The 12,732-nt window shown below is 46.4% G+C and overlaps 1 protein-coding gene across 1 annotated transcript; it reads right to left on the minus strand.

Moving 5' to 3' along the window:
- Positions 1-475: 475 nt before the first annotated feature.
- LOC102461648 (zona pellucida sperm-binding protein 2-like) lies at positions 476-10,258 on the minus strand. Its single transcript, XM_075899442.1, has 18 exons — positions 10,151-10,258; positions 9,985-10,061; positions 9,701-9,784; positions 9,530-9,624; positions 8,871-9,026; positions 8,276-8,320; positions 7,248-7,412; positions 6,317-6,413; positions 5,841-6,022; positions 4,577-4,706; positions 3,121-3,302; positions 2,946-3,037; positions 2,730-2,854; positions 2,144-2,333; positions 1,551-1,686; positions 1,373-1,469; positions 747-836; positions 476-660 (listed from the first exon to the last, which is right to left on the minus strand). The coding sequence occupies exons 1-18, from the start codon at positions 10,192-10,194 to the stop codon at positions 521-523; spliced, it is 2,127 nt and encodes a 708-aa protein (XP_075755557.1). The 5' UTR covers positions 10,195-10,258; the 3' UTR covers positions 476-520.
- Between the last annotated feature and the right edge of the window lie 2,474 nt (positions 10,259-12,732).

Genomic DNA, 12,732 nt, shown 5'->3' on the forward strand with positions numbered 1-12,732 from the left:
AATGACCTATGCCATTAGGCATATACAAATCATGCCATTGCTACAAAGCACACAAAATGCTTTTAAATGTAATGCTAGTACTTGTGGACCTGGAGCTCTACTCCACTCCTGGCATGCATGCAGGCTTCTAGTGAGGGATGGATGGGCTGAGAGGAAACAGGTAGCTCTCCTAGCTCAAGGATTCACTCTCAAGACTGTCCCCTTAATTATGGCATAAGACACTGCTGTCTCAAAGGTGAGATCTTGCACCAAGTGAGCTTGGGATCATTGATCTACAGAAGGGTAGCTGACACCACACAAGAGCCTTCACCCCACTCCATTAGCTAGTTAGTAGGCAGCAGCTGTACAGGAGAAAATAGGTACAGCTGCCACAATGTTATTTCAGTTCAAGATTTTGGACACTGGGAGCTGCTAATTTTGTCTTGGCTTGCTATCAAGCTTGCTGCTTCTTATAAAGAAAGAGTATACACCATGATTATGTGCATCCAGCAATTTATTTCCCTGTAACTCACTTAGTGACTCAGTTTACCATTACAGAATTTGTCCTTTTCAGGTTTTTAAAGACAGCCATTGATACCAGTGCTGTGGCCATCAAGCCAAGAATCACTGTAGTTGCTGTTGCAACTGTGGTCCATGCACTCTCTCTCAGGAGAGCTTCTTCTGTAGGGAGAAGAGTTGCCACAAATTAGGGACCAGAATATTTTGGAATAAGCACCAATAGGGGGAGAGAAGCATTTCTTCCATACCTTGGACTGAAGGCCATTGATCTGCCACTAGGAGAACAGCACCAGATAAGCTTGCCACACCGGAGTTCTCTGCTTCCATGGCCACCACGTCTGCAAGAGACCAACCACTACAAATGAATCCCTTGCATAAATGGATCACACTGAAATCTACTCTAACCCAATCCAGCTTGGGAGATTGATTAATAGCTCCTATTCCTGTCTATAAGACAAAGTCACGATCCAACCTACAAAAAGTCTGACACTGGGTTTTGTCTGAAAGAGGCAATGGAGGGTGCACAGAGTCTTTAACTAGGTAAGGCTGTTAGAGGGTAAGCTTGTCCTGTTAGCAATTAAGGAGACCAGTTAGTTATTGGCTACAATTGCAAGAAGGATGTACGGGTTGGACATTAGGGAGAGCCTCCTAAATAAGGGAAGTCAGCACTGAAGTGTGTTACCTACTGTTTGCGCAGCATTTTGACTGGTGGTTTAGTGACAGCTCAGGGTAGGCCAGTTAGTATTAGTCCTGCCTCAGTGCAGGCAGCTGGGCTAAATAGGGTTGGAAGGGATCTCAATAGGCTACTTTTCTGGATCGGTGTTCCAGCATGTCCAGCATGACATTCTAGTTGCCAGCTGTCATTAGCACTTACCTCGTTGGAATCGGGAAGGCCTAGGACATCTTGCTGAACACAGAGGGGAGTCTGGTTGAAGCCTGTCACAGAGCAGAGCACTGCAATGGAAGTAGACCTGGAGCAGAGATAAAGGAGAGACACTTGCAGCACAGGAAGCCCTAGCATTTAGCTCCTGCTAAGTGGGAACAGCACTTACTAGGCTAGTGAGAGCCTTGTCACCCGTCACAAAGGCAAAGGTCTTCACTTCAAATCTCTGGCGATAGTTGGGATAGCTGACTGCAAGACCCACTGGATGGAACACAGTTCTGTAGTTGTCCAATTCATAGTCACACCTACAAATTAGGGAGTGGGGTGGAAGAGGATAATGAGAACCAGCTACTTGATAAGGCCAGAGTAAAACCGTGTCACTCACAAGGTTTGCTTCAGGACATTCTATGTTGAGGGTTTGTTGGGTGATTGATTAGATACTGTTTGGGGAGGTCTGCCTTAGCTTGCAGCCTGCATTAGAGCAGCTACTCATTGAGTCCAAACATTTGGAGGGTTGGAGTCACTCATCTGAGAACAATTATTTGGAGGTCTACTGTAAACACCAGAGTGTGCTTGACAGTGCTACAGTGACCAACACAGATCAACTCAGACAATAATGGTTTGTTCCCATGTCTATATGAAGCATCTGACAAGTCATGGTGCTCTCAGAGCTTTAACAACCCTTTGCATGGCATCTCAGGAAAATCCATCTCTTGCCATCATTGGCCTGCCCACCTTCCTACAGCAGTTGTAGACGCTTACCCATCCACAATAATGTTCCAGCGGGGCACAGAGCTCTGATCCTGTGATGCTGTTGCCCAGCAGTCATCCAGCACCAGTTTGATGTTTGGGTCATTGCGGTTTAGAACCTGCACTTCCAAGAAGATGGGTTGCTGCAGATGTTTCACAATAGGGTACTGGTCATCACTGTAGGGCTGCAGGTAGGAGTCATCTGAAAAACCCCAGAATGGTAGTTACATGGCAGGTAGGAATTCCTGCAGGAGAATTAGTCTAGAGACAGGACTAAGCTAGCTACCTAAGCAAGTCTGCTGTTTGCATGGCACAACTGGAGAATGCTTAGTTGTATACCATACAGAGCCTTAGGATGCTTCCTACTCTGCATGACTGGACAGCACCACTGGATTCCTCTATAGCAAGATCTATTAAGACTTATGCCACAGCTGTCTCAACAGGTAATAGCATGAATCCATGCAAAATCTTACCAGCTGTCAATCTAGCACCACTTCTGGCTAGTAAGGACTAAAGAGTTTCTTCCACCAGTCTGCCCACTCCAGAAGGAGCGGCTTTGTTTCTACCTTGGCTATTTGCAGCTAGGTGCAAGCTTTACCTGGATAGACCAGTAGGATCAGGGACAGAGGACCCTGGTTTATTGAAGATACTGGAGGAGGAAGACTGCTTATCCCAATGCTCATGGCTGCATCACCTCTTCTGTAGGTGCACGTGACAGTTAACCTGCAAGGCAGAATGCTCAGCAATAGGTTTGGCTTTTCAACTTGCCAGCTTCTGTTGTGGCTGGCGCTCACTGGAAGAATTGCAGACTGACCTGAGCTCACTGTCTCTTGAAATCCTGCGTGGTGGTAGATTTGCCCACAAGGCACGCACTTCGTTCTCGTAAATCATCCTTTCACCTGCAAACTATTATGCACAGGGGATACAAAAGGGTTAGGGAATGTCCTGCCCCTGGGGTTCCTTTAACAGTCATTGTCCTGAACACTTACCCTCTGCCTTGTCCCACATCTGTTCACGGGGACATGAAACCGAACCATGTCATTAGAGGGAGACTTGAAGACTGGTTTGCATGCTGGATCTCTAAGCCGGATGGTGTCCAAGTCCAGGGCTGGTTGTGTCATGTCACTGAGGACTTCGAAGTCCATGTAGCCATCCTGAGTGCACACAGCAGCTGAAACATTCAAGGAGTCTGGAATGAGCTGCTGTAAAGAGGCTAACAGCCCCCACCTCAGTAGATGACAGACAACCTAAGCTAGTGAGTGGGCTGCATGTGGTCCTCCATCTCAGTGGAGCACAAGATTACCCTAGTCTGGAAGGCATGGACAGTTTTGCTAACTGCCATTGTATGCCTAGAATTTGTGCAGTGTTTCAGTTGACCCATAGCAGCCATTTGCTGAGGGAGTTCAGAGCTCACTGTCTGTTGTGCCACTAGCATGCACCTCACTTCGTGTGCCTTTGCTTTACATGGGCATCACTTCAGGAATGCCAGTAGGAAAGACTATGGAGGTGAAAGCCAGCAGAGTCTGGCAGCCTTACTGTTGCCTAAGAGCATGTCTCACAGGTCTTGCATAGAACCTCAAGGGGTCCACATGTGGCCTGCAGGGTGCCCAGCACTGAACTACAGAGTATGCTAGATGAGCTGTGTCCAGAGCCCTTCCCCCCACCCCTGACTGTATTAGGAGTGGTCCTGAACCTATTGGTCATTCCTTGCCTTCATTTTGAAGTGCACAGCCTAGAAGGCAAAGGTCCGGCAGCAGCTCATGCCAGCAAGCTTAGGGCTCAGAAGCAGTGTTCTTTCTTACTACAGGACATGGAAGCTGAGGCCAGGCAGGAGACATCCCATTAGGAGTTTGGCAGGCCAGGAGAGTGGATATAGCTTTGAGTCAAGATTAGTGGCCTTATGGGTTAGAGGGAGAGCTGGTCAGATCTCTACCCTCAGGAGAGCCAAATACCATGGGCAAAGCTTCTGAGATGTAGGCAGCACATCCCATGAAGATGTTCACATGTAGCATGGAGGGGCAGGAGAAAGGCACAGCACAAGTGCTTTCATGTTCACATCAATACATGTTCAGTGAAGACTCCTACTTTGAAGGCATGAGGGTCCAGAGTGCAAATATGGGGACAGACTTAGGTCAGACACTCCCCCACACTAGGGAGTGGCATCTATTTTAAACAGAATTATGTGATTGAGCAGAGATGACAGAACCCCTCCTGCCCCCCACCCCTCCTGGAATTTTCTTGACAGATACTAGGAGTGTGCACCAGTTACCTCTAGAATTTGAGGTATGTTAGCTCAATGAATCTTTGGCTCCTGACCTCAGTTGAGTGATGGGTCTAGCCCATGTTCCCCTGCACTGAGGTGAAGGACATTCATAGAACAGCTGTTCCCTGAAGTTTGGAAGCCACAACAGAGAAGGAGTGGACAAGAAATGCATGTGGTCTCACCTATGGGTGTATGTTGGTCACAGGGACACTCTGGATATGTCACCATTGACACCATTTCTCCATGGACACTGAAAGTCAGCCTTAGCGATGCCAGGTATGACTGGAGTCCTAAGCAGCTCTCCTCATTCATCTGAAACAGGAGACAGACCACATTTTATATCCAAGACTGTCTATATAGGTAGTTCTGTTTATATTTGACCACAAGGTGATAATATGGCAGCCTTAGATTGTACTAATTTAGACTGAAGTGTTTTGTCTTGCTTAGTTACTTCATGGGATTTAGTAGGCTGGTTTAAAATTTGCTAATTCCTGCTTCTAATCATGTACTGACTGATCTTTAGGAGATCTTGGACCTGCCCAAAGCTTAGAATTAATCCTTCAACTATACCCTCAGCTCCAGAGAGCTAGAAGAATAATCCAGGCTACTGGACTGCTTACAAGTAGACCACAGCATGCTAGGTTCTGCCTTCAGCTATCCCTGCTCCAGAAAGATAGCAGTAATATTTGGGGTGGGGGGGGGGGGGGAGGGAAGAAGTCTAGATTTAGGCCCTACTCATTCTAGCCATTTGGTATATGGTAATTTCTTGGAAAGAGCAGTAGCTTCACAGATCATACCAGGATTACAATCCCTTCTTGGAGTTTGGGGGTGTGGGGGTGCAGCACTAGCAGATAGCCTGGTAACAGGATGCTAGCCTGGACAGAGAGATGGTCCAAAACAAGCAGCTCAGGTATGATGCAGTAGCAAGCGATAGTCTGAAAGGAAGCTTTGCTCAAATGGAAAGCAAGCAGTTTAAGCAGACCTAGTTGGAAAGGACTGTTGACAAGGAGCTTTGTTGCTGTAGCTAAGCCAGTGGGGGTTTCTGAAGTTGTAATGGTTTGATAAGGGCACTCTTGTGCAGGTGTGACATTTCCTAATTCTCACTACCAGGGTGAGTGAGCCAGATGCCAGTGTAACTGCCTGTAAGCAGATTTGAACTTGTGACAGAGCTTAGATAGGAGCCTCTACAGCTTGAACTATATAGCCACCTGGCTTGCAGCTTAGGCTGTAGACTTCACTTATCTCTTGCTGTAAGTGGTCTAAGTGCCACTACATGGGACAGTGACCCACACCCCATAGGTGTATGGGTTACACCAGCACTGAAGTAAGCCCTAGCAGTTGAGCCAATTGCACAAGTTAGGGGAGTCCATTTTCATCTATCAGTGGCCTGCATTTTTATTCCAGTTGTGACCATTCCTGAAAGGCTGCAGATTTTAGTGATCTTACTCTAGACTTCAGGATTCTTCTGTGGATGTGCAGCTTCACTCCCTTCCTCGTGTCCAGAGCAATCCCATTTGCTTGCAGTTGGTCCATGGGAATATTTCTGTTCTCTATACGCACAGCAGTCAGGGTCCCTGGGAAAGCTGGGATGGCCACAGTCATGTGTGTTGCATTGCAGGTTGCTGGGCCTGCAAAAAGAGCTTTGTCAGTATCTGTGGGAAGTTCTATCACCGTGTCATGATAGAAATCCCTCTAGAGCAGTGGTTCTCCAGCTTTTGGGGCTCTGCATAAATGCATGTAAAGGGCTCCAGAGCCCCAGTGGGCCACTGATTGTATGTGTTGTACCTATCAATGTTTCTAGTTTGTCAACCTTATGGAGCCCCTGGAGATGTCTTGGAGCCATGGGGCTCTGCGGAACAGTTTGAGAAACACTGCGCTAGAAGGAGGAGTAGCCAGATTCCTCTGAGGAGGCCAAGTGTTACCTGGCGCACAGATCATTCTTGATTCCACAGTGAGTCGCTGATCAGGAGGCCCATACGAAAGCTTGAGTGCCACCATATATAGAATCTGGTTGTCTTGCTGCAGAGGGGACAAATGTGGTTGAGAACAGCAGGTTATTCAGAGTGAGGGTCCCAGTGTCAGGTATAAAGAGAGGTATAGAAAGAGTCTATTAAAATTTATAATGCTTCAGAAAACTGAGGTTGAGTAGTCTTGTAGTAGACTTCTGTTGGTGCAGAAAGTCAGTGTACTCCCTTGCACAAGAGTTCTTGAAAAGAATGTACATGCTCCATTCTAGAACCTCATGCACCATGTCGATTCATAGCAAGAAGCTAGAATACAGCTGCTCACTAGCCACATAGGCATACCAGGCACTCCCATTTTCAGAGTGCCTGATGGACTGTACACAGAGACTCAGCCTCATTTTACTGTTCCAATAGTTCAGGGGTTGCCAACCCATTTAACAAACAGCCAGAACAGCAGCGGAAAAATGCGAGGAGCTGCACCAGAATGGTCAAGAAAGAGCCCCCCAGAACAGAATTGTCAAGCAAGAACAAAACAAAAACCTTTTAAAAGTATTTAAAAGAAAGGAGGCTGCCTCAGATGGCCACCATCTTGAAAACCCTGCAGCACCGACCTGGTAAGCATAAGGAAAACCAGGGGTGAGCTAATGGGGGTTGTAGTGGGGGGCAGGGAGGGAAGAGGAGAGGAGACATGCAGGAGTGGCTTTGCGGACCACACTTTGGGGGGCAAGAGCAGCATGCGGCTCACAAGTTGCATGTTGGCCACGGCTGCAATAGCTCATGGCCAGTGAGCATCTGTAGCACCAGACATCTCATCCCTCTTTCTATTTGTAACTCTTGTATCTATGGCAAGTTTCCCCCCTTTGGCTTTGAGTAAGTATTGTGCACCTACTTTGTAGGATACGACTCCAGTAGCACCAAAAGAAGCCTGAAAGATGAGGTTGCTGCCATCAGCTAGGAATGTATATCCTTGCTGCATAGCTTGCCGAAGGCTTAGCCTGTGTGTTCTTGTTCCATCATCTATGGAGACTATCCAGGTCATCTGAGATTCTGCTGTCTGTAATTTAAGACTTCTAGTTAAGATAACTTGTCTGACCTAAGTAGTATAAAGACTGTCAAGCTTAATCAAAACCTGGAAATTAAAGGGTTCCAGTTTACTTTAGCAAGTGCCAAAGTTGTAGTTTCTGCACCCCTCTAAGCTATTTCTGCTTCATCTTGAGACCCTGTCAAGGCTCCTTCCCCACTCTGGCACAATAAATACAGAAGTGGGGGCCTGCAAAAGTACCTCAAAACCTATTTCCACACTTCAGTAAAGAAGCTGCTCCCAAAATCTTGACCTAGATTTTGGTGATAAATCTGCTGCCACCCCCAAGTAATAAAACCATCAGGGGAGAGATCACTTGGGAAACGTCACCCCTGGAGTACAAGCCAAGGCCAAAAAAAAATTAACCAATACTGGGTTAATTAAAAAAGGGAGAGAAAGAACTTTTGTCACCACAATATTCCTGTTGCAAGCATAATATCTAGATGGAAGAGTAACAAGGTAATATACTCATGGAGGCAAACCCACTATGGGCCAGGAGCTTAGTTATAAAGGAGGGCAAAATCCATTTTGAATGCAGACATCAGATCCCATTTCCCCCAACCATAAAATGGATTGATTTAAATGTTTACTCTTCAGTAAGAAGGGTAAAGAGTCTATTCATGGAGGGAGACAGTCTGACTCCCTCAGTAGCTGGAGAAAAACTGTCCAGGACAAAGGAGGGAGAAACCAAACATTCCTTTGTCCCAGTTGGAAATTCCTTCCTACATTCCTATTGGCTGAATCTACCTGACTTAGGTAAGGTTAACCCCTTAATTCCCAGGCTACCCCTCATGATCATGACAGAACCCAACTCCCATTTGACAGAACACATTTACCATGTGTTCATCAGCAAAACCAGGAATGAGTCTTGGGAATACAACCTGAAAGAATGGGAGAACAGCTGGTTAGGACCCTTACACAAGCAAACTTTCAATCAATGTTACGAGCCTCCAATTCAGTACAGAAATGGAAGCTTGAGCAGAATCCTATGATGGGTATTGCAATGACTAATTGCCAGATATTTTTTTGAAGGACATGATGAAGAGGCACGTGAGTGGAAACCAAAGCCGTAAATGCTCTTTCACCCTGTATAGATTATACATCTCTGCCCAGATTGAGAACTACTGATCATTGGTCAATAAGTGTCTGTACACTCTGGTAAGCTACACCAAGCCCAGCCAGGGAAGCTAATAGAAGTACACAAATGAGTCAAAGGTAACTAGTTTCACAGATTAGGAACTATAGTTCCATGGAGTCTTCCCAGAGGCCAGAAGAGGAAAGCCACTCGTCATTCTGCAAGTCAGTTCGTGGGCCTTACTCCCACCCCACAGAGAAGAGTCTACAGATACAGAGGATATTGAATTCTCAGTCTCATTCTGTACAACTCAGCTCATTCAGGTTGCCAAGGGATTGTTGAGCTGCCCCACTTACTGCCATGAAGTCTTTAGTACAGTTTGTAGCTCCTGTAAAAACAGTAGGGATGACATCTGCTTGAAGAGCATCACAGCCAATACTGTAGGTTACATTCTTGTCCCCTGCAACTGTCTTGTTCTGCAGCAGCTTTACTCGCAGCTGGTGTTGGCCATACTGAAGCAAGAGAACCCACTGGTCAGAGTAAGATATGGTGGCAAAGTTACCTCTTATAATCAATTACAGCCCTCACAGGTTGTATGAGAAAGTTGCAAGTTTTCCCCTACATCTGAAACTGTTTATAGAAGTTGCAGAAGTCACTTCAACCTCCCTGAGTAAGCAGCTTTATTTGTTGGGAGCCATTTTGATTAAGTCAATATTATACTTCTCAGAAGTATCAGATATAGGTTGACTTAACCCATGGCATGCAAGAATCTGTATCTCTGCTTTTACATTCCCCCAAAGAAACTAGCTTCAGGAATTGATTTCTGGGCTGTCTCATTAGTTCTGGATCATTTCTGAGATATTCCAGAGGCAAGAAAGAGTATTACCAGAGAAAGATATAGTACATTACAGACACCACTAGGTCTGGTTTTGCATGAACATGCTGTTATTTATGAGTAGCTCTGTTACCAAGGACCCAGTATCAAAATGTTCCTAAAGCAGAGGGACAGTTTTACCTCTAGTCTAGTGCAGTTCACATACAGAGCAGTTAGCATCAGCATCTCATAATCCACCATGTAGACACAGTTTGCAATCTCTTCTCCATTTGCATCTGAAAAGAGGCAACTGGTCAGTTGTGCAGCTAGAAGTGGCCTGGAGAGGCCAGCTAGACATGCAGAAATACATACCAACTACATGCGCCTGCCAGAAGCTGCTACTAAGTTCCCTGGGAAACCCAATGAGCAGTTTGTCAGCATGACAAGACACTGTCCCTACAAGAAGAAGTGCACAGTTAGTCCATCACTAACTCCTTTCAACAGCCAGAATGATGATCATTCAGTGTTAAAATGTTACTGCCCACTCAACAACTCTCTCAATTCACTGAGAGATAGTTCTGAGCACAGCCAAGGATCAAGCCTAATTATTTAGCCTACTGAAAAGTCCACCACACTCAGGAGAAAGCCCTGGTTACCTGGGAAGTGCAGAATCATGGAGCTAGCAACACCAGTTGTCAAGGGCACCATAAGGCAACCAAGCAAAAGAAGCAGCCTGCAAACAAGACAGAAGAGGCTCAGAAGCCACCACAGCATCCAGAACACCTTCCCCACTCCCCCCATACAAACCTCCTCTCCCCTTACCCCATGCTGCAAGAACAGCTCAGCTGCAATACAAATAACCTCATAGCTAAAACCCCAGCCACAACTGAACTCACAGTGAGCTGAGCTGAAGGGGGTTATATAGGAGGGGCTGCAATCCTAGCCCAGAAACAGCCCATGGAAAACACCTGTGGGATACTTCCTCCTCATCTGCTAGCAGCTGCCTCCGAGGCTGATGGTTTGCACCTGCCCCTGCTCTCTGCTGCCATTAGTGAGGAGCGGGCAGGTTAAGGACCCAGCTCCTTTTTCAAGGGGATTTTAAATCTCTTTGCATCGTTTCCTGTTTTTTCCCCACTTTTCATTTTAATTGACTGTAGGAGCCACATTTCCTTTCCCCTGCTCTCCCACTGCCTTTCTCCCTCTGCGGGAAGATGGTGGTAAAAGTAACTGATGTGCTAGAAAAAGATGAACACTGTGTACTGCAGCCCTAGGCTCCCCGAACCTATTGCTGCTTAACTAGGACAACACTTGGCATGGCTTTGCTCCTCTGCCACTAAACAGCCCTGTGTTCAGCTATGGGGTTTGTAGGGCATCCCATTGTTGGCAGCAAGTCCCAGTAGCTCTCCATTGCCAGGGTAGGTCTGTTCAGGAGGGACTGTTTCCCATAAGTGTTACTAGTGTCAATGAATCCTCTCAACCTTCTGGAAATAGAGGAATAGTTCTTGTCAGCATTAATCTGTAGGATTTTAAAGGCCCAGGAACCATTTATTAAACCCCATTCAGTGGATGGGGAAAAGTGAGACAGAAAGTGATCTGCATACAAACATTTATTAATTAGTGCTTGCTTTATGGTAGCACCCTTGCCCACCTGGCTCCTTATTTTATGGCAGTGTAACTACCACCTGGCAGATTTGAACCTGGGACCCTGGAGTTTCATGCAGGAGCTGCTACAGGTTACACTATAAATCCAGCTGGGTCTCAGCTCAGGCTGTACAGCTCCATTGTTCTTTTCTCTCACTGTAAGTGGTCTAAGCACCACTACATGAAACAATGAACCATACTAGGGCTATATCTACACTTGTGGCTTCTTGCGGCAGAAATATGCAAATGAGGCTAAGCGTGGAATATCGCTGAGCTTCATTTTGCATATCGCAATTTTTGCAGAAGAGGCTCTTGAGCCAGAAGGAGCTGTTTATTCCTGAAAATAATCGACATAATCGCATCGTGCAAGAGGGGTTTTCTTGCACAAGGGGCAGTGTAGACAGCTCCTTCTGGCACAAGAAACTCTTCTGCAAAACTGGCAGCTCATTAGGTATGCAAATGAGGCTAGGCGATATTCGATGCTTAGCCTCATTTGCATATTTCTGCTGCAAGAAGCCACGAGTGTAGACATAGCCTAGGGCTACATCTAGACTGGCCCCTTCTTCGGAAGAGGCATGCTAATTTCTAACTTTGGAATAGGGAAATCTGCGGGGGATTTAAATATCCCCCGCGGGATTTAAATAAACATGGCCACCGCTTTTTTTCTGGCTTGGGGAAAAGCCGGAAAAGAGCGTCCAGACTGGCGCGATCCTCCGGAATAAAGCCCTTTTCTGGAGGATCTCTTATTCCTCAGGTAGGAAAAGAGCGTCCAGACTGGCACGATCCTCCGGAATAAAGCCCTTTTCCGGAGGATCTCTTATTCCTCAGGTAAGAATACCTGAGGAATAAGAGATCCTCCGGAAAAGGGCTTTATTCCGGAGGATCACGCCAGTCTGGACGCTCTTTTCCGGCTTTTCCTCAAGCCGGAAAAAAAGCGGCGGCCATGTTTATTTACATCCCGCGGGGGATATTTAAATCCCCCGCGGATTTCCCTATTCCAAAGTTAGGAATTAGCATGCCTCTTCCGAAGAAGGGGCCAGTCTAGACACAGCCTAGGTGTGTGGGTTACAGTAGTACCCTTGCCCACCTGCCACGCAGCTCCTGTGACCATGGTCCCATAGGGCTAGGTGCTGTATGAATGCAGTGAGCCGCAGTCCCTAGCCTAAAGACTTTACTATCTAAACAGACCCCAGAGAAGAAGGGTAGGAGAAAGGAAGGATTATTATCCGCATTTTTACAGATAGAGGTCTGTGTTAGAGTGATTTATGCTTTGGTCACACAGGAGGCTTAGAAAAGAGCTAGTACCTGAACACAGATGCTTTACTAGGACGATTGGCCACAAGCCAGTGGCAGAACTACAGCAGTATCCAGGGTCCTGTTATGGCGTTGCCTGTACTGACCACTGGACTGGTATTGAATGTAGCCCCAGTTCTACAATTTATTCATAGTCCCATAGTGCCTTGGAGTCCTCATTATGGGTCTGGACCACAATGTGCTAAGCACTGTACAAACATAAAACCAAAAAACAGCTCCTGCCACAGAAAACTGATAGCTTAAGCATAAGAAAGGAGACAAGCAGAGGACGTAGTTGGTTAGGTGAATACAAGGAAACCTGGAAACAATGTTTCTCAACATGGAAGGCGGGGGTTTCAGCATGCCAGCAACTGAAGTGTTGTCAGGTCTTTTAAAGGTACCACAGTACAAGAGACTTTGGGGAGAGATTAGCTAGGGAACAAAGGGGGAGGGATAGCTCAGTGGTTTGA

The sequence above is a fragment of the Pelodiscus sinensis genome, chromosome 16 (genome assembly GCF_049634645.1).
Source record: "Pelodiscus sinensis isolate JC-2024 chromosome 16, ASM4963464v1, whole genome shotgun sequence".
Taxonomy (NCBI): Eukaryota; Metazoa; Chordata; order Testudines; family Trionychidae; genus Pelodiscus; species Pelodiscus sinensis.

What these genes read in the sequence shown, in the direction of transcription:
- LOC102461648 (XM_075899442.1), bottom strand. Translation starts at nt 10,194, where the DNA reads ATGAGGTTATTTGTATTGCAGCTGAGCTGTTCTTGCAGCATGGG. An exon ending in AAGAATGATCTGTGCGCCAG is followed by an intron (nt 6,023 to 6,316) that starts GTAACACTTGGC and finishes CTCTTTTTGCAG; the next exon opens with GCCCAGCAACCTGCAATGCA. An exon ending in GCCTTCCCGATTCCAACGAG is followed by an intron (nt 837 to 1,372) that starts GTAAGTGCTAAT and finishes GGTCTCTTGCAG; the next exon opens with ACGTGGTGGCCATGGAAGCA.